General features: G+C 42.2%; 1 protein-coding gene and 1 long non-coding RNA gene across 4 annotated transcripts in view; one reads left to right on the top strand and one right to left on the bottom strand.

Moving 5' to 3' along the window:
- Gm34577 overlaps positions 1-12,841 on the top strand; it is a 36,224-nt gene extending 23,383 nt beyond the window's left edge. The window contains exons 4-6 of one of the 2 annotated variants that reach the window (XR_867614.2): positions 2,949-3,134; positions 10,320-10,373; positions 12,482-12,841. This is a non-coding gene — a long non-coding RNA (predicted gene, 34577). Of the gene's footprint in view, positions 1-2,948; positions 3,135-7,706; positions 7,734-10,319; positions 10,374-12,481 lie in introns of those variants that run through there. The other variant, XR_867615.2, reaches the window with a different exon arrangement.
- Pde5a (phosphodiesterase 5A, cGMP-specific) overlaps positions 1-24,236 on the bottom strand; it is a 130,217-nt gene that overhangs the window by 32,198 nt on the left and 73,783 nt on the right. For both annotated transcript variants that reach the window (NM_153422.2, XM_006501481.3), the window contains exons 10-14: positions 23,970-24,145; positions 22,568-22,627; positions 9,110-9,256; positions 3,996-4,121; positions 2,168-2,262 (exon numbers count right to left, since the gene is read on the bottom strand). In NM_153422.2, the coding sequence (NP_700471.2) occupies positions 2,168-2,262; positions 3,996-4,121; positions 9,110-9,256; positions 22,568-22,627; positions 23,970-24,145 (604 nt within the window). The remainder of the gene's footprint in view (positions 1-2,167; positions 2,263-3,995; positions 4,122-9,109; positions 9,257-22,567; positions 22,628-23,969; positions 24,146-24,236) is intronic.

Raw genomic sequence — 24,236 nt, 5'->3', positions numbered from 1 at the left:
TGTATGCCCCTCTAGAAGAAATAACTTTATATGGTGATGCTTACAGTACCTCTCCGCCTCAAGTGTCCACTTGACACTTTATATCCTGCTTACCAGCTCTACTTTAAGTACCGGTCATTACCAGTCAGGAAGGAAAAAGTCCTGTTTTCCTGTACTCAAAGCACAGTGACCTGGGAAGAAATAAGTCTCTGAACTACTTTAGTTTTTTTCCAAGAGTTACTACCTTGTGTGTGTGAAAGTAAGACTCTACAATCTAAGTGCCCCCTGCCCTCTGCCCAGCTCCTAGACCCAGGAATTTTTACCTAGAGAGAAGACACTATCTCTCCAGGTGTACTTCTGGGTAAATTGTTTTAGATGAACAAAATTTAATAGATTTATAAAAAAACGGTTTAAAATAGTAACTATTTTTTAAATTTTTAAATGAGACTAGAGTTGCATTTTTTTCTTATTTTTCACTTATATAGAGCAACATGAGAGCAATTTCTACAAAAAAAATAGCGGTATATGAACTAATAACAAGCTGTTTTTTTCTGGGTAAGGCAGGGGGATAGCCATGTGCATGTATGGGCTGACACATATGGGTCACACCCTGTGACACACTGTGGGTCTTCTCCTGTTGCTACCTCCCTTTCGTCAGCATGACTCATGTGACACTCTGGATCTCAGTCATATAAGGCCCACTGACAAAGGACATGCCACCAAGTTACTTCTCCAGATCTCTAGGTTTTCAAGTGGAAACAGCCAGCCTGGGACAGGCAAGACTGTTCTCTCTCATTGTGTAAAGCACAGCCCAGGACGTGGTTGCACATCCTTGCAATTCTTCTTACACCAAGTCTTCTGTTTATCAGATAATGGACGACGACTAGAGAGCCTTCACAAACACCCTGGAACACACTTGGGATCTCCACTTGGGAGTGATCAGTCAGGTCACTGGCACACTTACAAAGGCGCTCAGTCATAACGGATTCTGCCACTAAATCGTAGACAACATGTTCAACCAAGCTGCTACAAGAAGTCGACCAGACTGCAACAGGGGCCTGATAGTTGATGAAAAGTACTGTCAGTTTCATTAGCTCATTTGTCATCACAAGATGCTGCTTATGTGTTGTCCCAGAGGTTAGAGCCTTACTCTTAAGATCTGCCAGTGAGAGTGTCACACTCAGTACAACCATCTCTAGTAGCTGTTGCTAGAATTTAACATACTATACGGCAAACCTTCCTCTGGGTGGTGATGCTTGTGGTCTCTGAAAACACATGCCAGCCTTGTGATATGGGCATGCCATCATTTTCATTTTAAAGGATATTAAGGTGTAGAGAAATTGTCTTCCTTGCTCCAGGCTACACAAGAATTCTGGCAGAGCAACAGACTGACCACAGAACTCAGTTCTCTAACACTGGGTAATATACACTGCTACTAAAACCGAAAACCTTAGTCTACTGAGCATCATAAGCAAGCAGGGACAAAGTAAACACTATTTCAAATACAGTCTTTTCCACTCCATGGTAAAAATCCTACCCCTTCTGGACTACTCTTCATGGTTTTCTTTCTTTCTTTCTTTCTTTCTTTCTTTCTTTCTTTCTTTCTTTCTTTCTTCCTTCCTTCCTTTCTTCCTTCCTTTCTTTCTTTCTTTCTACTCTTCATGGTTTTCTTTCTTTCTTTCTTTCTTTCTTTCTTTCTTTCTTTCTTTCTTTCTTTCTTTTCTTCCTTCCTTCCTTCCTTCCTTCCTTCCTTCCTTCCTTCTTCCTTCCTTCCTCTCTTTCGTTTTGTTTTGTTTTGTTTTTCCAAGACATGGTTTCTCTGTGTAGCTCTGGCTGTTTTAGAACTCACTCGGTAGATCAGGCTGGCCTCGAACTCACAGACATCTACCTGCCTCTGCCTCCTTAGCGTTGGGATTAAAAGCTGGATACACACAAACTAAAGCAAAACTCAAAATGGTCATGTAATAAGATTCTCAGCAGAAATACTGTTTGAACTTCAGGCCTAAAATGTGATCAGTACAGTATGACACCTGCATCCACTTCCCATTTTCCTTACACGTAGCCAGGCTATGTAAAGAAACTTGGCCAATGTACTCTTTATACTTTTTTTTTTTCCTCTAACTTTAAAAAGCACAGTTCAGCAATGCAGAGGAAGCATTTTCTTGTTTTCTTGGCAAAGCCGTCTTACCGCTGTATGTATGAGTTGTTCACGCCACGATGATCCAAGTCATGGCTTAAAGCAGCAATGAGCAACGCAAGGGTCTCCAGATCCGTCAACTTGTTCTGTGTGCAAAGGCATTGAAGGAAAGAGAGAGAGAGAAAGTGTGGGGCGCGGTGTTCTCCTACGACTTCTCAGTATTAAATCCTGTACTTGGTGTGGCCACAGAGCGCTCTCCAGAAATTCTACCCTGCAGGAGACCGTTCATGTGGCCATTTACAGTGAGCTACCACAAATGTCACCAAACAATAGAAAAAATTGAAATGCTACAAAAATAAATAATCTGGGAACAGCAAGCTGGCTCAGTGGATAAAAGTGTTTGCTATATATGCAAACCTGGCAACCTGAGTTCAGGTCTGGTAACAGACAGGGACAGGACAGACCCACCTCCTGAGGTTGCCCTCTGACCTCTACACCTGTGCCGTGACACGTGCACACCAACACATACTCCATAATTTTTAAGTTAAAAAAAGAAAGAGAATACTCTACCCACCCACAGTTAGTAATGCCATGAATCTTACAGATGTGGAGTGACTTTAACACACTTTAATATTTTTTCTTCTGTTTTCTGTAACCATTGTTTTCCTCCCTGTGATCAGCTGCTATATTGTTAAGCAACTGAGACAACGTGACTATTAAATAATATAGTAGGAATAAAATTACTAGAAAAATGGCTCTCAAATCTTGCATAATATATTCCTAGGCTACATATCAGTTATTTCTGAGTACTTGTCATTTATATTATTTACAGTGCTATGCCCGTTGTCGGTGACACAGTGTATGAAATACAAGTTAAACTGTCACACCATTCTATCGCACAAGAAGGCCCAGCACTGTGACTCTGGAGCACCTGTGACAACCGTCATCTCCTTCTCCACAGAAGCACAGGCAGCTAGCTCTCTGTAGTGGTAATCCTAAGACTCACGGCCAACCCAAGGTAAGCTTATCCTTTTCTTAGGAATTTTTCTATGGCGTAAAATAGCTGCTGTGTTATTTTGTATGGCTTCTTAGACAAGGTTCTGCAATCAAGTCCAAGGCTTTACACATGGTATTCCAGTGTTCGATCGCTAAGCCAAACCCAAGCCTAGTCACTTCCTTTAAAACTGGCCACTTAAAATGGAACTTAACCTAAGAAAGTAGGATATTTGACAGAAATGGATACTTTATGGGTTTGTTTTCTGCACTGATCTTCCTTCTACTCAGGCTCTGACCAAGGCATATGAAACAAAACCTGTCTGGAATAGCATTTATAGAAGTGACAGCCTTCCACAGAGTCTGGCAGACAATGAACTCATCTATCGTGACACTTGGTGGGTTTTGAGTAATTCCACCGTGGAGCAGTTGACTGTAAAATGAGAAGATTTTCTTTCACTGTCTTCCTCTGATGGAAATATTTATTGACCCAGGGATTATGAAAATGTAACATGATGTTAAAAGATTTTACTACATAACATTTTATTGCGAATGAAAGAAAGTTAGTAGCCAACTATTATGCTAATTTTCAACCACTATTTGATAAATTATTCAATCACCATAAGAAAATAATTTGAGCCGGGCATGGTGGCACACACTTTTGATCCCAGCCCTGGGTAGGCAGAGGCAGGAGGATTTCTGAGTTCAAGGCCAACCTGGTCTACAAAGTGAGTTTCAGGACAGCCAGGGCTGTACGAGAAACCTTGTCTCAAAAAACCAAAAAAAAAAAAAAAAAACCCAACAAAAGAAAGAAAGAAAGAAAATAATTTGAAAAGATACGCTGTCAGCTCCACTGAGCAGGAGTCTGAATGGCTCCGGGAAGTACCTGGATCTTGCCGGCTTTCAGAGCAGCAAACATGCACTGTGCCGTGTTAAAGGCATGCCTCCAATTGTGGTAGGCAACGTTCTTCCGATAATTCTTCTTCACACTTAAAATCCACCTGCAAAGAACCTGTAGGAAATGGGCACAAGGAGTGACAGTAACTGCCCAGTTAGTTACACATTTTCGACGTTCCAGGTACCCCGCAGTGTTCACATTCAATCCCTACAAGTGTGAGGGAGGCACACATGACTATTTGATCACTTTACAGAGGAAGGAGCCAACTCTCAAACAGACAACCTGTGATTGGTGTTTGTTCATAAGGGGCGGGGCCAGAATTCAAGCATTACCAGTTCAACCAAAACCTACCAAGTAGACTTAGTTAAGTTAGATAACAAAATAGGTAATATCTCAAAGAAAGGTACTTTGTCATAGGTAGGACACCAACTACCTTTATAAAAAAAATTCTCCCATGTCATCATTAGAATCCAGAGTCATATGTGCATGGATGTTCAGAAATGAGTTCTCTCAGGTTCTCGTGTGGTGCACTTTGAATTTGCAACATCCCCCACGGACACACTCAGGAAAGCCCGTGCTTGTTTCTCCAAAACTCGTAGTAAATCATTCAGATTTTGAGGAGAAGCAGACTGCTAACACAAGCAGAGCCACCATGCTCAGATCTAAGCTGGGCTGGGGTTGAGGTATCTAGCTCACGTCTCAGGACAAACTAGAATTACAGATTTTAATGCCTTCTACATTAGATCTTTAATGGCTTAGGTTCTGCCTAATGCACTTAATGCCTTGCTACCAAGAAATCAAAATTTGAAGATACTGTATAAACCTCCTGGGACGCATAAGGAAAAAAAAAAAAAAAACATGGGAAGCAGGAAAAAGGCAAAATTGTTCAAGCAAGTCTTCCAAGTTGGGTTTAATTTAACTTCTAAGGGGGCTATTAAATAAAACCCTCAGGGACTCGTGATCTGAGCATGATGGTTCTGCTTGTGTTAGCAGTCTGCTTCTCCTCAAAATCTGAATGATTTACTACGAGTTTTGGAGAAACAAGCACGGGCTTTCCTGAGTGTGTCTGTGGGGATGTTGCAAATTCAAAGAGCATTTCCTTGGGGTTGGAAAAAGTATATGAGAAAAGCATGGCAAGTGTCCATCCTTGTGATTGGCTCTGGGGGCTGAGCGGGAACCTCCTCCCTGTTGGTAGAAACTGCTCAGTCACGGGGGACTTGGCATGATCCCTTTTTTCCAGATGACCTTCTCTTCTAGTTCTCAGTTCAGCTCACAGGGAATTCTCCCCCAAAAGAACCTTGGGACCTCTGGACTTGGGCCCTGGGAGCTGCCTATGTTAAGTACATTGGTGTGCCTGCGGCGGGTGTGTTCTCCCTGAGCCTTGACATCTCAGTACCCATCTCCTTCCTCTGGATATTTCTGAACAGTCCGGTGGGGAGATAACAGATCAGCTACAGCAGGAGGATTTTAAATGAAAGCCCCAAGTTTTACTTTAATGTGTTTTGAGAGTATGCATTGGCATCATATAGGAAACTACTTGTGATTAATGAAAGCAGCAAGAAAATCATCAGGGAGACTGCAAATTTGGTGTCTACGTACATCTTTCACTAGTTCAAAAGCGTAAGGCTGCTGCTATTGAATTGTGTATACATACCCTGCAATTGAATCAATGGCTAAAGTCATTCCTAACTCTTGTTTGGAATTTGATAAAACATATAAGGCTTGGAGCCTTTTGAGGATGGTCCCCTCCATCCCAGCATCCATTGCACCCCACTTCCTGAGTCTCTGGGGGAGGGAGAACTGTCACAATAACTCCTGCTTAGAACCTGAAGCAGGGCTCAGGTTAATTCTCAGTAAAGAGGCTTGGTCGGTAGTTGATAACACCTTTGAGGAAGGCCAAAGACTGCCTGGGATAAGGGACAGTCTTAAAGACAGTCTTAAGAGTACAACTGCTCCCAGGAGGTGGGAAGATGAAGCGCCTAAGCACAAGTTAAGAAAGGAGAAGACTCAGACCTCAGAAGCTGTAGTCCTGGGTGCACTAATCACGAACTCACTGTGAAGCCTGCCTAGTTCTAATCCAAGGAGAATAACATTTTCTTTCCCCTCTTCATATCTCTTCTTTCAGAACCAAACTGACCCAAACCTTAAACCTGCTTGCCCTGTCACTGGGCATTTTTCTTTTTCTGAAAAACCCCCAACCCCAGCAGCTGCTCACAGACTTGCTGAGCCTGTGTGGGCTCTGGACCTCCCACTCACAAAGCCTGACGTTTCGCTCCCTCTGTTCCTGGCAGCTGCTGAGACTCACAACTTACCATCCCTGCGATATCTCTCAAACTCCAATAAAAGGGTCCTCAAGTTTCTACATCTGTTTACAAATTCTTTTCCTCCGTGACTAAGAAACTACAGAAAGGACCTGTCCCCCAGGGACAGTGGCTGAGGTGCAGCAAGCAAGGGCAGCTCAGGGGTGGGGGTGGGGGGCAGAGACAGAAAGGGCAGAAGTGGGAATACAATCAACAAGTGCTGTCCTAATAAAGTGGATTGTTTCAGAGACCACTAAACAGGCAATGGCTGCCATCAGCACAAATTAATAGCGAAGGTTTGTTGTTCGGTGTGAGATGTCTTGGTAGGGGCATCCCCTCTAGCAAGCAATTTTAATTTTCTCCATCTAAAATTATATTGACAATAAAACCTGAAATAAAAGAGACGACTAGACAGAGCACAGGAAATGCAATCCTAATAATCCTAATGCCCAGGTTGACGTTGCCTAGAGTAAATATAAACAAACGTGGTTTTGTTCTGTTTTGTTTTCATCTAAGTTCCTTAGACCACAGAGTGCCAATATTCCATAAAATTCCTTCAACTTGTTAAAGTTTGACGTAAAGGAATTAAAATCTTTTACCCCTACCCCATCCCCATCCCCACCCTCACTCCCTGTCTTGTGCAATTTTCCTGCAAATCTATTAATCCCATCCACCTGGTAAAGCTTTTGTTTATGCTAAGGGCTTCCTGTGTTCCTGGAACTCTATGGCCAGGAGCAGCCCGTCCCTTTCCTTCATTTTCTTAGCACTGACTCTTTTAAAACTAACCAGTCTCAAAGACAGTGAGGCCAGAAACTGGCCAGTGGGGAAAATACACAGCCACCATCTGCATTAGAATAAAACCAAAGTACACTTCCTACCCTGGTGTGCTTGCTGGCCACAGAGCTCCACTTCTTTGCAAAATGAAATTGTCTTGCCTGTCTACTCTATTCATGTGTTTCTTTGAGAGACACTGCATTACCTATCATCTGTGTCTTTTACATTCAGATAGAAGTTACATACAAACGAAAGGCAAGTAGGTGAGGAGTATTTTCCTATGGGTAGGAATCCAAGGAAATGATTGTTAGAGAAACTGAGTATCTGAATTACCCAGTCCTCAAATGCTGCCCATCAGCCAAACAAAACGTAAATCAACAAGAGTTTTACCAAAAAAAAATCACATCCCTGTGTTCCAGCCAAGCCCTTGGAGTAGAGTCCGTGTTAGTTACAGATGTGGACACTCCAAGGAACACATGGATCCGATCAAGGTATTAAGTAAAACTGGGATCCACATGTAATGTAGGGCTTCTAACTCTAAATGTGAACTTATTACATTCACGAAGCAGACTTTTTTTAATGATTTATTATTTCATGTATGTAACTACACTGTCTCTGTCTTCAGACACCTCAGAAGAAGGCATCAGACCCCATTACAGATGGTTGTCAGCCACCATGTGGTTGCTGGGAATTGAACTCAGGACCTCCGGAAGAGCAGTCAGTGCTCTTAACCACTGAGCCTCACGGAGCTGACTTTTAAAGTGAGTCCTACCTTGTACAGTGGAGAAATTTGATGGTGATTTAGCATATTCAAATTTTGTCTAAAGGTGGGATAACTGATGTGCTCTCGATATCTATGGATTAAGCAGAATAGCACAAGCACACATTTCACAACCATGTGATATGTAATTCACACGGACGCCCACAGAGTAGCAACATCATTTACTCTAAGAGGTGTGGAAACTGAGACTGTGGAGATAAACTGCCAAAGTGAATTTGTGCTAATCACTGAGCGAGCTATGAGTGACACCGTGACATTTCTAATCCACGCTGGTTTGGGTTCTACATCTGTGAATGAGATTCATTCATGAGAGCTTGTTGGAATAACTGGACAACATGATATCCCTTAACTAACACCCAGGCAGGAGTGACACATCATTAGCCTATTTGTATTGTTGGGTTTTCATCTTAAAAAATATATATAATATAAACTTTGGTTAAATAAAAAAATAATAATTAGACTCGGGTCTCTGGGACCACAAAGGACACGTTATGAACCTTAGCTATATTTACCCTTAGCTTTCTTTCCATACGGTGAGGTCTTTGAGAGCATGGTCCACTCATCAGAACCACACAGGACACTGAGTAACTTCTCCCTTTATGAATTAATGGAAGGCTAAGCAGTGAAAACCTTGAAGACCTATAAATGTTTAGATAGGAAATCTATATTTGGAGACTGGGGTTCAAAAGGGTCTCATTTCTGCTCCACAGAGATGACCTCCTTTGAGGAGTCTGACCCCACAACAGGCACCTATGGTCCTGGTCCGTTCTGCATTGTTAGTCACAACCCTGGTGATGACAGCCTTACTTCCCTGCTTCAGTGAGTCACCACTGGTGCCAGGAGGCAGCCGCTGCTCTTTGATGGCTTGCCAGTCTACTTGTTCTGCTGTTCGTCTTTCCAGAGGCTTCTCTGGCCACCCTCCCCTTGACCCATGTTCCACCCAGAATCTCCTGCCACCTGATTTTGCACTACCTCCGTCGCTTTAAGTAAGATCCTCCTGCATTCTTCAAAATGGTGCTTGATACATGGCAGGAGTCAAAAAAAGATGTATCTTTAATGACTGATGGTTAAGCAACGATATGTTAATCAGTAAAACAGAAAATCCCTATTATGTGCCAGCAGTCAGATCCAATTCTCTATCTTATATACACGTGAGTACACACACACACACACACACACACACACAGAGAGAGAGAGAGAGAGAGAGAGAGAGAGAGAGGAGAGAGAGAGAGAGAGAGCTTTCCTACCTCATGTTTCATCTGGAAGTTCTGCACAAGGTTGAGGTCAGTGAACATCCGAATTGTACACAGCGCTGTTTCCAGATCAGACAGCTCAAAGTCACTGAAGCTGAAGTCGGTAATTTTAAGGGTTTGGGCCGATGGTACCACAGCAGCCTTAAAAAAAGAGAAGGGAATGAAATAAAGCTACAAATTAGAATAGCGGTTATTCATAATGCATTAACTTTTCTATAGGGAAGCAGAAGATCTCCTTTATTTTTCCTTTCATACTGCTTCAATATTGAAATATTTGATATTTCAAGTTCAAATCTAGAGTCTTTCCTTAAGTGCCCTTCTGTTAAAGGTTTGTTCTCCAGGCTAGCGCTACTGGGCTGTCTTAGATTTTCTATTGCTGTTGTAAAACACCAGGACTAAAAGCAACTTGGGGTAGAAGAGGTTTATTTCGTCTTACAGCTTATAGTTGGTCCATCATCTAAAGAAGGCCAGGATAGAACTCAAGGTAGGAACCTGGTGGCAAGACCTGATGCAGAGGCCATGGAGGAGTGCTGCTTGTTGCTGTGGTCTTTATGGCTTGCTTAGCCTGACTTCTTATAGCACTGGTCCAATGGTGGCACTGCCCACAGTGAGCTGTGCCCTACCGTATCAATCAAGAAAATGCACCAATGGCTTGCCCACATGCCAATCTGGTGGGGACATTTTTTTTTTCAATTGAGGTTCGGTCTTCCATAATGGCTCTAGCTCAAGCTTATATAAAGCGAGCTAGCACACGGGAGGTAGTGGAATATTTTAGAAGCAGGCTCAATTAGATTTACTGGAGGAATGCTCTAGAATGTGAGACTCTGAAGCCTTCTTTTCGTCTTTCAGTCATGGAACAAGCAGCTTTCTCTGCAAGGCTTCTCCAGTAATGTACTGTGTGAACTCCAGACCCACAAAACAGTGGAGGCAACTTGATTACATAGTACAAACTCTGGAAGAATAAGCCCACACAAACATCTTCGTTTTCTGTTGGTTACCTCCAGTATTTTGTTAAGCAATGGCAAACTGCAATATACTAGAAATCCTTATCACGGGAACTCTCTACACTTTTAATACTGAATCCCGTGGGGTTAACATGATTTCGGACAGGTGAAAGAGAAAAGAGGCTTGCTACTTCACACAGTAAGTGGCACAGAGGATCCTAACGATCTTTTATACCTCTCTGGTCGTATTCGTTTCACAGATGGAACTATCTGGGACTATTCATTCCATCGATGGAAGGCAAGCAGGAACCAAGGTAAGGATAATGGTCCAAACACTACATTTCATTCATGCAAAAACCCTTTCCTTTCCTTTCCTTTCCTTTCCTTTCCTTTCCTTTCCTTTCCTTTCCTTTCCTTACCTTTCCTTTCCTTTCCTTTCTCCTTTCCTTTCTCCTCTCCTCTCCTTTCCTTTCCTTTCCTTTCCTTTCCTTTCCTTTCCTTTCCTTTCCTTTCCTTTCCTTTCCTTTCCTTTCCTTTCCTTTCTCCTCTCCTCTCCTCTCCTCTCCTCTCCTCTCCTCTCCTCTCCTCTCCTCTCCTCTCCTCTCCTCTCCTCTCCTCTCCTCTCTCTTCTCTTCTCTTCTCTTCTCTTCTCTTCTCTTCTCTTCTCTTTTCTTTTTCTTTTCCTTTTTTCCAGACAGGGTTTCTCTGTGTAGCCCTGACTGTCCTGGAACTCACTCTGTAGACCAGGCTGGCCTCGAACTCAGAAATCCACCTGCCTCTGCCTCCAGAGTGCTGGGATTAAAGGCGTGTACAAAAATCTTATGGATACTAGGTATCCATTTCTCTACCCACACCAACGGAAGGGTTAGAAATTGGTTTTCATGACAGTATGTTGCCTAGCTCAGATGGGACCTTATTGCTACTCTGTAGAGTCTACAATGTAAACTAAAGGTGATTTTCACCAAAGTGTGAGCATGACAATCACCTACCCTGCCGAACAAACAAACAAACAAACAAACAAACAAAGCACTTGCTGGAATTTCATTACAGGTAACGTTGGGAAGCTGGTTTTGTTTGTATTTCAGAAGGGTTGGCTTTGTGGTTTTGTTTTGTTTTGTTTTTTTAACTGTTATCTTTGGCTTTGGTTTTATAGTCATTTAACTGTAGCAAGCACAGATATTGTATTCAAAGATACCTTGCTCTTTATCATCAGTCTCTCCTTCTCTGGACCTTCTGCTTCTATGGTCGGTCACTCTTTAACTGATAAATTCCTCTAGGGCACGGTTACAATCTAACCTAGGGCTAAGTGCCCCTGCTGCTTGCCTTCTTTGGGAGCACCAGTTGAATGCATCAATGACTGTAACTTAGTCTCATATTTCCTACCCTTTTTCTATTTACTAGCATAAATACTTATTAAGAGTAAACAAATGGAAGGGAATTAAAATCTTATTCTCTTTGCTTAAAGTGGCAACCATTTTCATTTTATTTGAAGCTCAGGCTAGCCTGGAACTCATGACCTCCCTGCCTTAGTCTCACCACTGTAGGGATCATAGGCATGCACCAAGACTCTGCCTGTGTTGGAGCAGTCCTTGAGTGCACGCTAGCCTCGACAAAAATCATAATTTGTTATGCTGTTTGCATATTAGGGAAATTTAAAACAATAACCACATGACTTGAAACTTTCTCTAAAGTATCAATCAAAGAGTCATTGGCCAAGGGGCCCTGGCTGCCTCAGTGCACTGAGGCTTCTCCTGTATTCTTGATGGAGCCTGTGCTATTTGAACTCGTAGGCCACCCTACTCCATCACCCATGATCATGCACTCTATGGGCAGGCAATTAAGTGTTACTAAGTATGTTAGCCAGATCTGGCTGAGAGTAACTGGATAAAAAGAGCCTTTCATTTATTGAGAAAAGAAATATTAAGAGTGAAATCAGTTGTCAAAGCCCTTAGATTTCTTAGTGTCCGGCTGGCACTATCCTATCTGGCCTTCAACTTTCCTAAACTAAAAGCTATCACAAGACTAAAGTGTCCCAGCACTACTGAGAGCCATGCAGCCCCTGCCTCGGAAGCTATTTCTCCTGTTCTTAGTGGCTGCCATGTTCCACCTCACATACACTAGACTTGTTCCCTTCTCTAAGGCTCTTTCCCGAAGACAAAATTCACAAGAGAATAGTCTTTCTATAAAGCCAGTCCCGTGGACTGATGTGTAGCCTGAAACAGGGAAGAAAATGGAAAATGTTTCAAAAAAGGTCTCATTGTTTACAGTGGCTTCCAGCATCAGAGATGGAACAACTCCAGCTGGGGAGGAAACAGATAGCAGCTGCTCTCCTTAAGCACACTCTCCAGACACGAGAACAGATGGTTTATTCTTAAGGCATCATTTTTTTGTATAACAGGACATTTTCTCTTTTCCTTCAAAGTATGTTCTACAAGCTGCAGGAAAGGTGGCCCACACAGCCCAAGCCTTCGTGTATGCATACTCTCTGCCGCTCCAATTAAGAAGAAAACAGCTTCCTCTCCTCCTTCCAACCCACAACCACCCCACAGCACAAGCAAACCCCAGGAACTGACCCAGCATGGACAGGCAAACATTTTCCATGAGAGCCTCGTTGTCAATGAGATGCGGTTCAGAACTTGGATCAGTCACTAATGAGGCATGAGAAAGTCAGAAATCCCTTAAAACCCTTTCCTAAGCATGATATAAAAGGTCAACTTTCTGTTTGTTTTTCTTTCTATTTCAGAAGATAAAATAGTGTACATTCTCCTAATAAATAGCAGAGACTGAAATGAGTTGTATTTCAAGGTAGGGCAGTTAGGTACAATTCTAGATTCCTGGAGCCGTTGGTCCCAGCTGTGTGTGTTAGAATTTAGAAAGTGAGATGCCGGCCAGGGGAAAAGGCAGGCTAACTGCAGATCTTCTCCTCTCTCTGATCCTAATGCCCTGGTGTCATCTAAGCTCTGTATTAGATCAGCTGCTGCAGCCTCCCCTCCCTCCCTATCCTCTCTCCTATCTCTAGGGAATCACACAGGCTGTCTTTTCCAGCATTTCTTCCCCCTCTATCCCAGCACCCAACTCCAGTAGGCTTTCCCTGGAACCCACCAGCCTAGCCTGCCAGAGAAGCAGGTAGGCCCGCAGAGGAGCTAGGAAAGCTTCAGATGGACACACTGCCGGGTCTTCTCCTAATCTAACTCCCCTGTGTCATCCCCAGCTCTGTGGCAGACTACCCATTATGGCCTTTTCTCACTCCCTGCACTCATTCACAGAGGACTAAGGAGATCCTGATGGAACCCTGCTTTCCCCCCTCCTGTGGACCCCTTCGGACCCTCCCTAACCCATCCCCGTTCCTAAGTGTGAGCTCCCAAAACCTACATACACATTTTGCCCCAAGCCTCCTGGAGACCTATCAAGATTCCCAGAATAATTCCTTACCGGGCAACACAGAGCCACCATACTCCCCTAAGAACCAGACTGGGTAACAGAAACTAAGAAACAAACCTCCCATCCAACAAAGACAAGACCAGATACCAGCACCTAGAATTATAAGCATCCCAAACCCAGATGCCTGGACATCAGCATAAAAATACAATCAATACCAGCCAGGACAATGTCTCCACTAGAGCCAAGCAACTTTACCACAATAGACCCTTTGAATCACTGCACGGCTGAAGCACAAGACCTTTATGCCTATGATGAAGGTCCTTAAGGAGGAAATGAATCAACCCCGTAAAGAAATCTATGAAAACACAAACAATAAAATGAAATAAATAAAAACCGTTCAAGACCTTAAATTAGAAATCGTCAATAAAACAAAACAAACTGAGGAAAATCTGGAAATGAAAACTAGGAATTCAAACAGGAACCTTAGAGGCAAGCCTCACCAACAGAATACGTGAACTGGAAGAGAGAGTCTCGGGATAGCATTAACACAGGATAAAAGAAATGGATACCTCTGTCAAAGAAAATGTGAAATCTAAAAAACAAAGCAAAGCAAAAATCCATGAACAAAACATCCAGAAAAATCAGGGACACTGTGAAAAAAACCAAATCTAACAATAAGAGGAATTGAAGAAGGGGAGAAACCCAGGTCAAAGGACCAGAAAATATTTTCAACAAAATCATAGAAGAAAATGTCCCTAATCTAAAGTGGAGGTGCCTATCAGGGTAAAAAAGCACACAGAACACCACATAGACTAGACCAGAAAAAAATTCCCATTGGCACATAATAATGGAACACTAAACATACAACACAAAGGAAAAATATTAAAAGCTTCAAGAAAGAAAAAAAGAGACCAACTAACATTTAAGTCAGACCTATTAGAACAACACCTGACTTCTCAAAGGGGGACTCTGAAAGTCAGAAGGACCTGGACAGATGTTCCACAGAGTCACAGATGGTGACCCAGAATAATACACCCAGCGAAATTTTCAATCACAGAAGATGGAGAAAATAAGACATTCCACGATAAAAACCAAGTTAAACAATATCTATCTACAAGTCCTAAAGAGGTTAACCATGCTCAGACCAGCAAATACACACCACACACACACACACACATACACACACACACACATACCACAAAATAAAATAACAGGAATCAACAAACACCAGCAACTCCCATAGATATCTCTCAACATCAATGATCTCAATTCTCCAATTTAAAACACACACACATACACTAACAGGATGAATGAAAAAATAGTCCATCTTTCTGCTTCATCCAAGAAACACACCTTAATATCAAGGATTCACATCACCTTAGGGTACAAAGATAGAAAAGGATATTCCAAGTAAACTGACCTGAGGCAAGCTGGTGCAGTCATTTTAATATCTGAATTAAAGCCAAAACTAATCAGAAGAGATAGGAAAGAAAGGCCTTACACACCTAAAGAACGATCTACCAAGAGGACATTATAATTCTTAACACCTCTGCCCCAAACACAAAGGCAGCCAAATTAGCAAAATAAGCACGACTATAGCTTAAATCACACACTGACCCTCACACATGGACAGTGGGAGACTTCAATACCCAGCTCTCACCAACAGACAGGTAATCCAGACAAACACTAAACAGAGAGATGCCAAAGCTAAATGACGATATAAACCAATATTATAAACAGATATTTACAGAACATTCCACCCAAGCACAAAAGAATATACCTTCTTCTCAGCATCTCATGGAGCTTTCTCCAAAACTGACCACATGCTTGGACACAAACCAAGTATAAGAGATACGAGAAAACGGTAATAACATCCTGCATTCTATCTGAAAACCAGAGATTAAAGCTGGATATTAACAACAGAAACAACAAAAATCTTACAAATTGATGGAAACTGGACAGCTCACGACTGAGAAAAAAGTGGGTCGAGACAAAAATTAAGACAGAAACTAAAAACTTTCTAGAGTTTAATAAAACTGAAAACATGCTGGACGGTGGTGGTGCACGCCTTTAATCCCAGCACTTAGGAGGCAGAGGCAGGTGGATTTCTGAGTTCGAGGTCTATAAGGTGAGTTCCAGGATAGCCAGGGCTATACAGAGAAACCCTGTCTCAAAAAACAAAAACAAAACAAAAACAAACAACAACAACAACAAAACTGAAAACACAACAAATCCAAAATCAGTGGACACAAGGAAAGTGATTCTAAGAGGCGTGTTCATAGTACTGAGTCTACACAAAAGCATCGGCAAAATCGCATATTGATAACTGAAGAGCACACCAGAAAGAAATGTTCAATATCCTCAGCCATCTCAAAACTACTCTGAGGTTTCACGCTGCATCTGTCAGAACGGCTAAGATCCATGAAACAAATGACAGCTTGAGCTGGAGAGTAAGGGGAACGCTGCTCCATTGCTGGTGGGAGTGAAAACTGTGTACAGCTACTATGGAAACCAGCATAGTTATTCCTCAGATATCAGTGGGTTGTTCCTCAGAAAGTTGAGTCAATCCACCTCCAGATCCAGCTATCCCACTCGTGGCCCTTTATCAAAAGGATGCTTCATCTTACCAGAGAACCGAGCTTGACAATGGTTACTCTTGCAACACTCACTGCAATAGGAATTTTAAAAGTGGCAGGATTTCTCTATCTCCAGCTATCCCAACTGAATGAAACTGAATCTACTAGAATTATATAATCAAGCTTTACTGCACAGTACCTGGGCAGTCATTGATTTATTCTAATCCTCTAAGCTTATCTGGCTACTTCCCAGCCAAAATTCATGAGATACTTGCATTTTAGTAACGGTCTGGCTCTCTGGGCCTCAGGTATGGTCTCCCATGATGTCTCCCTGACCCCTTCCTCAAGGCCAATTCTCTCTCCCTCTCCATCTTCCTCTCTCTCTCCCCACCCCCTGTCTGGTGGAAATCCTGCCTTATTCTCTCTTCTGTCCAGCCATTGGCTGGCTAGCTTTGATTGACAAGTCAGAGAATAAATGGGAAACGATATTTCTACAAACTTAGAAACAGGAAATACAGTGCCAAGTCCAGATTGCAACAAGATATGGGGGCAGAGAAACCAGTATTTGAACATGGAGAAGCCAATGTACATGGTGCCTACCCAGAGCCCTCACCTCAACATACTAACATCTTTGACACAAGGAGGTTCTCTGTGGGCTATCAAAGGAGAAATGTAAACACAGAAATATTGAACTAGAAAAGCCAGGAGTGGTCCCAGGCCATCTATGTGTTCCAAGGAGCTTTCCAAGTGATTCTGATGGATGTAAAAATATTAGAGCCACTGCATTCAGAGAGGCCATCTATAGTCAATGACATTTACGTGGTCACTGTGGTTATCTTCAATGAAATGCCTTTTTGTGGAACTAGCAGTAACCACCATGCCACATGTAATGGGCAGAAACCACAAGGTCAGCTAGCTGCTTCCTCCTGCTTCAGAAGGATGTGTGTGTGTGTGTGTGTGTGTGTGTGTGTGTGTGTGTGTACATATACACACTGTAGAGGCTCTGAGCATATTTTTGGTTCAAACCATGATTAGAAAACAAGAGAATTTATGAATTTCCTAATAGGATTGTATAGAGACAAACTCTAGATGCATCTTCAGCAAGTGATGAACTAAAATCTTTGTTGAAATCAGAGCTGCCACCTCTCCCATGTCTAAGTCAGAGCACTGATTAAGAGGGAGTGGGGCCCCAAGAGATGGAATTGAGGCACAGATATAGCTTCATAGGTACAAGTCTCTCAGAAAAGAGTACCTTTATAATTTCAAAATGCCTGCTATCTATCATAGTCAAAGTGATTATCTTTGTGATGATATTATTCATATGTATATTATATATTCATTTTATATATGTGTACATATACATATACATATACATATACATATACATATACATATACATATACATATACATATATATGCATACATATCTGTACACAAATACACTCTTGGTATATTTGATGGACCTAATATAGTACCTGCATAGACTAGGAGGTAAAGACTAGGTTTGTAAATTCATCAACCACGTGATCAGTATTCTATAACATGTAACAAACCACACTGCTATAGGGACAACACATCCTTGTGGTACATGGCTTATTCTCTTGTAGTTCTCCTATTCATCTTACTTCCTCTGGAAAAATTAAAATTGCAGTTGGATTTCCATTTTCTTCCATTTACATCATGTATCCTGCATACATAATTCTAAACATCAGTTTCAGTTTGTCTGCATATCAATAAGCTTCATGTTTTCATGCTCAAGGACTCTGGGAATTCAGAAAGAACTGGCCTGAATATTTCTTACTTGAGAGCAGTTATGGTAGAAACTCACTTGGAATCGTCCATTTTAGACTATCTTCAACAAGTACAGTTTATAAACTGATTTTAATCTAGTCTTAAAACACGGGATCCATTTCCCCCCTGGAAGTTTTCTACCTACCTCTGTGTATAATTTCTGAGGTGCTTATTACAGTACAGGGCCTGTGAAACAAAGCTTGCTACATAACAGAGCCACAAGGACCTCAATATCGCTACAACTACTAACAATAACCAGAAGTCCGTGGAGGTTCAGGCACCAGGAACTTGTTACTGCAACTCTGCAGGGTAAGCTCATATTCTCTTCTTTCATAGATGAAGCGGGGCACAGAGATGTCCTATTTGCTTGAGACTACAATAACCCATAAGAAGTTCTAGATCTATTAACAGTTAAAAGCTGTTTCTTACGTTTTTATATTATTATTATATTTCTTATTGTGTGGTTAGTGTGAAAACTATGAGCATGTGAGCACGAAAAATAATACACTGGGGTAGGATAAGCATAGCAATCATCTAAAGATTATTAAGTTTCTTGGTGTTGGTGAAGGCCTCTTTAAAAAGATTCCATTTCTCCTGTGGTTCAGAGTGCCTCAGCAGAAACTAAAGATGTGGGCACAGGGCTATGCAATCTGTTTGATTGTGTGTTTTATATACATACGCATACACATACACAGTCACATTGATATCAGGGGTATTCGGTTTGCCTTAGATTTTAAGTCTCAGAGCTCAAGCCCAAAATAAACAGAAACAACTGTTTCCAGCCAATAAAAGGCTCCTTAATCACACACAAGACATTATCAAAACAAGTCCGAAAAGATGGGCATCTTCTGAACTTGATCATCCATAAAATGTCAAATTCTCCCAATTAGCATTAATGTTTTATAAAGTCCTCTTGTTTTATTTCTCTTTGATATGAAGTCAATAAAAATGCCTCGAGGAATTTCAAAGCGGTTCTCATTTGAAGAGGTATACATTTAAGATCTATATTGGTATCTTTCTTTAAGAGGATTATTTACTTTTATTTTATGTGTTTAAGTGTTTGCCTAAATGTGTATTATTTGTCTGCTCGGTCCTGAAGAGGCCAGAAAAGGGCACGGGATCCCTAAAACTGAAGTTACAGATGGTTGAAAGCTACAAAGAGGATACTGGGAACCAAACCCAGGTCCTTTGCAAGAGTAGCTAATGTTTGCAACTGGTAAGTCATCTTCCAACCCTATATTCTAGTATCATAAGCAACTTTCAAAAACCACGGTCACATGATTGGTTGTTTTTTTGTTTTTGGTTTTTTTGTTTGTTTGTTTGTTTTTATTGCTTTCTCAGCAATCTGTGACTAGGGAATCATCAAAAAGATGACAACGGGCGCATTTGAAAGGCCCTATGTGATACTTGATGCTAATCCAAGAGAAGTACACACTGAAATGGGATTTTAAAAAAAAATCAAATTAAGTCAAAAGTAAAGAAAAAAAAAGTTGCGTTCGAGTTTCCTATCAATCACCTCATTATGGCTAGAGAATTTCTCTGGATCTCTGGATACAGGCACACACATTTGGTACATATATTATTTAATCTCTTAAGAGTAAAATTTCTAAATAAAAAAATGGAGAGCTCTGGAATTTGTTTTACAGTTGGAATGGAGCCGAGCAGGCAAACACATGGCAAAGGCAGCGATTTGGGGACATCCTGGGTGACTCGGACACCTGGGTAGCCGGAGCTGAAAGGAGTTTTTATTCGGTTGACATGAAACTAGAATTGAAATCAGTTGCTGAATTCCAACCAATTTAAATAAATTACTTGACCTACAAAAGATGTAACCCTCCATCCCTAGCACAGCTGCCAGACATCTATTTTCCAAGTGGAACAACAGATGGTTCTGAACAATATGCAGTGTAGCAATTTTCAGCGATTCCACGGTGTTTTTCTCTTGCTAAAATTATAAGCATAATTGAGGGGGTAAAAAAACCAAGCTCAGACTTTTGTGAAAGACTCCACTATTTCTGAAGTGTAAAACAGAGTTCAGTATCCCCCGTGATGGTTTCAGCATTGTCGTTAGAAATTCCTGCAGGGTGTGACTCCTCCTTTACCTTAGCATGAAGTTCTAACTCTCGGGGCTTGAAAGCACACAGTATCCATCGAAGTGAAAACTAGATCTTGTTGGTAGACTAGGCAAATGTCTTAGTCGGGGTTTCTATTCCTGCACAAACATCATGACCAAGAAGCAAGTTGGGGAGGAAAGGGTTTATTCGGCTTACACTTCCATACTGCTGTTCATCACCAAGGAAGTCAGGACTGGAACTCAAGCAGGTCAGGAAGCAGGAGCTGATGCAGAGGCCATGGAGGGATGTTCCTTACTGGCTTGCTTCCCCTGGCTTGCTCAGCCTGCTCTCTTATAGAACCCAAGACTACCAGCCCAGAGATGGTCCCACCCACAAGGGGCCTTTCCCCCTTGATCACTAATTGAGAAAATGCCTTACAGTTGGATCTCATGGAGGCATTTGCCCAATTGAAGCTCCTTTCTCTGTGATAACTCCAGCTGTGTCAAGCTGACACAAAACTAGCCAGTACAGCAAATGTGCCAGTTAACTTGGGTGAGCTAGCTCACACCTATACTTCTAGGATTTGGGAAGCTGAGGGGAATGAAATGTCAGGAGCTCAAGTGAGTTCCAGGCCATCCTGAGCTAATGTGTGAGAGGCACTCCCAGCTCAAAAAATAAAAAATAAACTAAAAAGTACCAATTAAGCCCAAGGCAAAGGATACTTTAAACCCAATAACTCTGTAAACTTTGTGTGACCTTTCAGATAAAATTACCTAATGACTCTTTTGCTGTCCTTGCTAGGTGACTCATGTTCCTAAACACAATTTAACTTAGAAACTCTCCACTGCCTCTTTCTACTGGCGTGGCCTTGTGAACTTGAAGTTCTTTGGCTTTTCTAGGCACCAGGGTGGTCTTCACAACCGGGCTGGAGTTTCCATGAGAATGCATTGACAGAGCATTAGAAGGTTATCTTCTGGCGAGCTGGGGTATTGATAATAATTGAATAGAATGTCTGTGTTCCGCTCAAGCTTTCCTCTCCTGTGCACTATTTTTTCTCCTTATAGAGACCTAGCTAGGTTGCAGCAACAACTTACAGTGAAAGTGTGTACTGTAAGTGTACTGTAAACTGTTACATGCAGGGGCTTTAGCTTTACACACACCACCACCAAAGTGTACCAAAGTGTTCCCAACTTTGTACCCAGTGTACCCAGAATGCCTGGCATACATGCTCACGTGTCCGCTTGCTTTCCCCTCCCGTCGTCCTGACTAATGACAGGACTCCAGGAACCCTATCTGATCCTGATTTCAAACCCCCTCCCATAAACCATCTGGTCAGAGATCAGACCGTTCTACTCTGGCCAATGCAGAGCTGGTTACTTGTGACAACCAAACGCCTGTAATCACCCATTTCAATCTCCCCAGTACATGGAAACAAAAACAAAAAAAAACACCTAAGTCAATTTTGGTGAAAGAGAAGATGTGAAGGCTGTAACCAGCACTGGGGGCAAAAGTCAGGATAACAGAATAGCATGACAAAGTCAACATAGACCAGCACTGGGGGCAAAAGTCAGGATAACAGAATAGCATGACAAAGTCAACACAGACCAGCACTGGGGGCAAAAGTCAGGATAACAGAATAGCATGACAAAGTCAACATAGACCAGCACTGGGGGCAAAAGTCAGGATAACAGAATAGCATGACAAAGTCAACATAGACCAGCACTGGGGGCAAAAGTCAGGATAACAGAATAGCATGACAAAGTCAACACAGACCAGCACTGGGGGCAAAAGTCAGGATAACAGAATAGCATGACAAAGTCAACACAGACCAGCACTGGGGGCAAAAGTCAGGATAACAGAATAGCATGACAAAGTCAACACAGACCAGCACTGGGGGCAAAAGTCAGGATAACAGAATAGCATGACAAAGTCAACACAGACCAGCACTGGGGGCAAAAGTCAGGATAACAGAATAGCATGACAAAGTCAACATAGACCAGCACTGGGGGCAAAAGTCAGGATAACAGAATAGCATGACAAAGTCAACATAGACCAACACTGGGGGCAAAAGTCAGGATAACAGAATAGCATGACAAAGTCAACATAGACCAGCACTGGGGGCAAAAGTCAGGATAACAGAATAGCATGACAAAGTCAACATAGACCATGGGTGCTTCGTGTTATCAGTGACTTTGGGCCCTAGCAAGAAAGTTGATCACCATAAAGAATTTCTGTGTCCACCTAAATATCTACCACTAGTAAAACCACTTGTAAATTAATTAGATGGCTAGTCAGTGAGTTTCCAAAAGAAAAGAGTTACCGATAATGGATGGATCACAGGACTCCCAATGGAGGAGCTAGAGAAAGTACCCAAGGAGCTAAAGGGATCTGCAACCCTGTAGGTGCAACAACATTATGAACTAACCAGTACCCCGGAGCTCTTGACTCTAGCTGCATATGTATCAAAAGATAGCCTAGTCGGCCATCACTGGAAAGAGAGGCCCATTGGACACGCAAACTTTATATGCCCCAGTACAGGGGAACGCCAGGGCCAAAAAGGGGGAGGTGGGTGGGTAGGGGAGTGGGGGTGGGTGGGTATGGGGGACTTTTGGTATAGCATTGGAAATGTAAATGAGCTAAATACCTAATAAAAAATGGAAAAGAAAAAAAATAAAGTCATACAGCTGTTAAAAAAAAAAGAGTTACCGATAAAGCCTGGAGCTCTCTTGTTTCTTCCTCCGCCGCTGATGCATGGTAAGACAGGACCTAGGGGTGAGACAGGAACCCAGGTTACTCAGGCAGGATGACTGATGTGCAGGGAACACCCGGCTGGCATCCTGTTCTAACTTGTGAGAGACGTTACTAGGATCTCACACTGCCAACTCTCGGTATGGCTTTCATCAACACCGTGGAACCTCCATCGAGGGTCCATTGCGTGCTCCTGAAGTTACACTCCTTAATTTTAAAAGAAAATCCCGAAACTCTCATTCTGACACTGTTGATGTAACAAACGCATTATTTACGAGTCACTCTAGAATGGATTACTGGCTCACACAGCAGCAGCAAGTTTATTTTGAACTGGCTTTTTTTTTTTTTTTTTTCAGAAACATACTTGTGTTCAGACTAGGGGAATAAAACTCTTGCCCGAATAGATATATTTAAAGTTGCTATTTGTGTGTGTGTTAGTGTGTGTGTGTGTGTGGGGGGGGTGTCTTAGAAATGGTTCTCAGGTGAAACTTGTGATAGCAACCAAGTTCAAGGTGAAACCTGTGATAGCTACCAAGTTCACTCTGGAATGTACAGTCATACAGGTGTGAAGATGCTCTGCAGGCCAAGGGCAGAGAGAGTCGAGCAGCAGCTGACTGCACCGGCTGTTAGGCTCATGGGGGGACCCAGTGCTTCCTCGTGGGCCGGGTTTACTCTAAACCTTCTAACCGGGTAAGAGTCATAATTCTCATTTTCAAAAAGGGTACCTTCTAAGCAATGTGGGATGATTTTAGAAATTCCCTTTAATCCAAAGATGTGGTTGTACTGAATGGTTTATTTTATATGTAAATAAAAGAATGTAAATTAAATTTATATGTAAACGTAAAAAATGTAGTTCACAGAGGCAATAATATTTGCAGCCTCTCCAGAAAACCAGCTGGATCAGAAGCTTCAGGAAGCCAAGCCTCTGAACCGAGAGTTCAAGACACTTGTTTCCGCCACGTACTGATTTTCCCTTATTTATTTTTCCTTTTCCTTACTTTCAATTCTCCAAGATTGGTAGGGAATTTTTTTTAAAACTTTTTTTTAAAAAAAATAGATATCCTCATAGAGATTCGCAAGAGGGAAATAAATGAGAGAGACTCAGGGATAGTGGGTATCCCCGTGAATGGACTACAGAAGGCAAACCCTGCTTTATGCCGCAAAAGCACGGGTGGACCAGAGTTGCGGTTCGGTCATATGAGCCTCGGCTAGAGTCTAGGCATTTGGAATCTACTCTCTTTAGCTTTTAAATAAGTGTGTGGACATCATCAGGAGAATCCCATGTTTTCACGCTGTGCATGTCTGGAGGAGACGATGAGTATGTGCCTGGGCAGTCCAAATCCCACGGGCTCTGTCCCACCTCTAATGTCACCATCTGCTTGGCCATGGCTCTCTCCACCGCTTCATACATCTGTGTGTTCTGGATCCCCAAGCCACAGAAGATGACAAAGGCTTCCAGGAACTGCTCATCATTTTGGTTGAAAGCTTTAATCTTGCCAGTATTCTCCTCCATCTTATTAACAAGTTGGCAGACGCCTATAGCATTCCAAGAGATTAAGCACATAAGATCATCAGTCACCATGGCTCCGATGGACCTCAATATTCACACCCAAAGATCGCTTTACTG

This window comes from Mus musculus, chromosome 3, assembly GCF_000001635.26.
Source record: "Mus musculus strain C57BL/6J chromosome 3, GRCm38.p6 C57BL/6J".
Taxonomy (NCBI): domain Eukaryota; kingdom Metazoa; phylum Chordata; class Mammalia; order Rodentia; family Muridae; genus Mus; species Mus musculus.
This window is presented reverse-complemented; position numbering and strand designations above follow the sequence as displayed.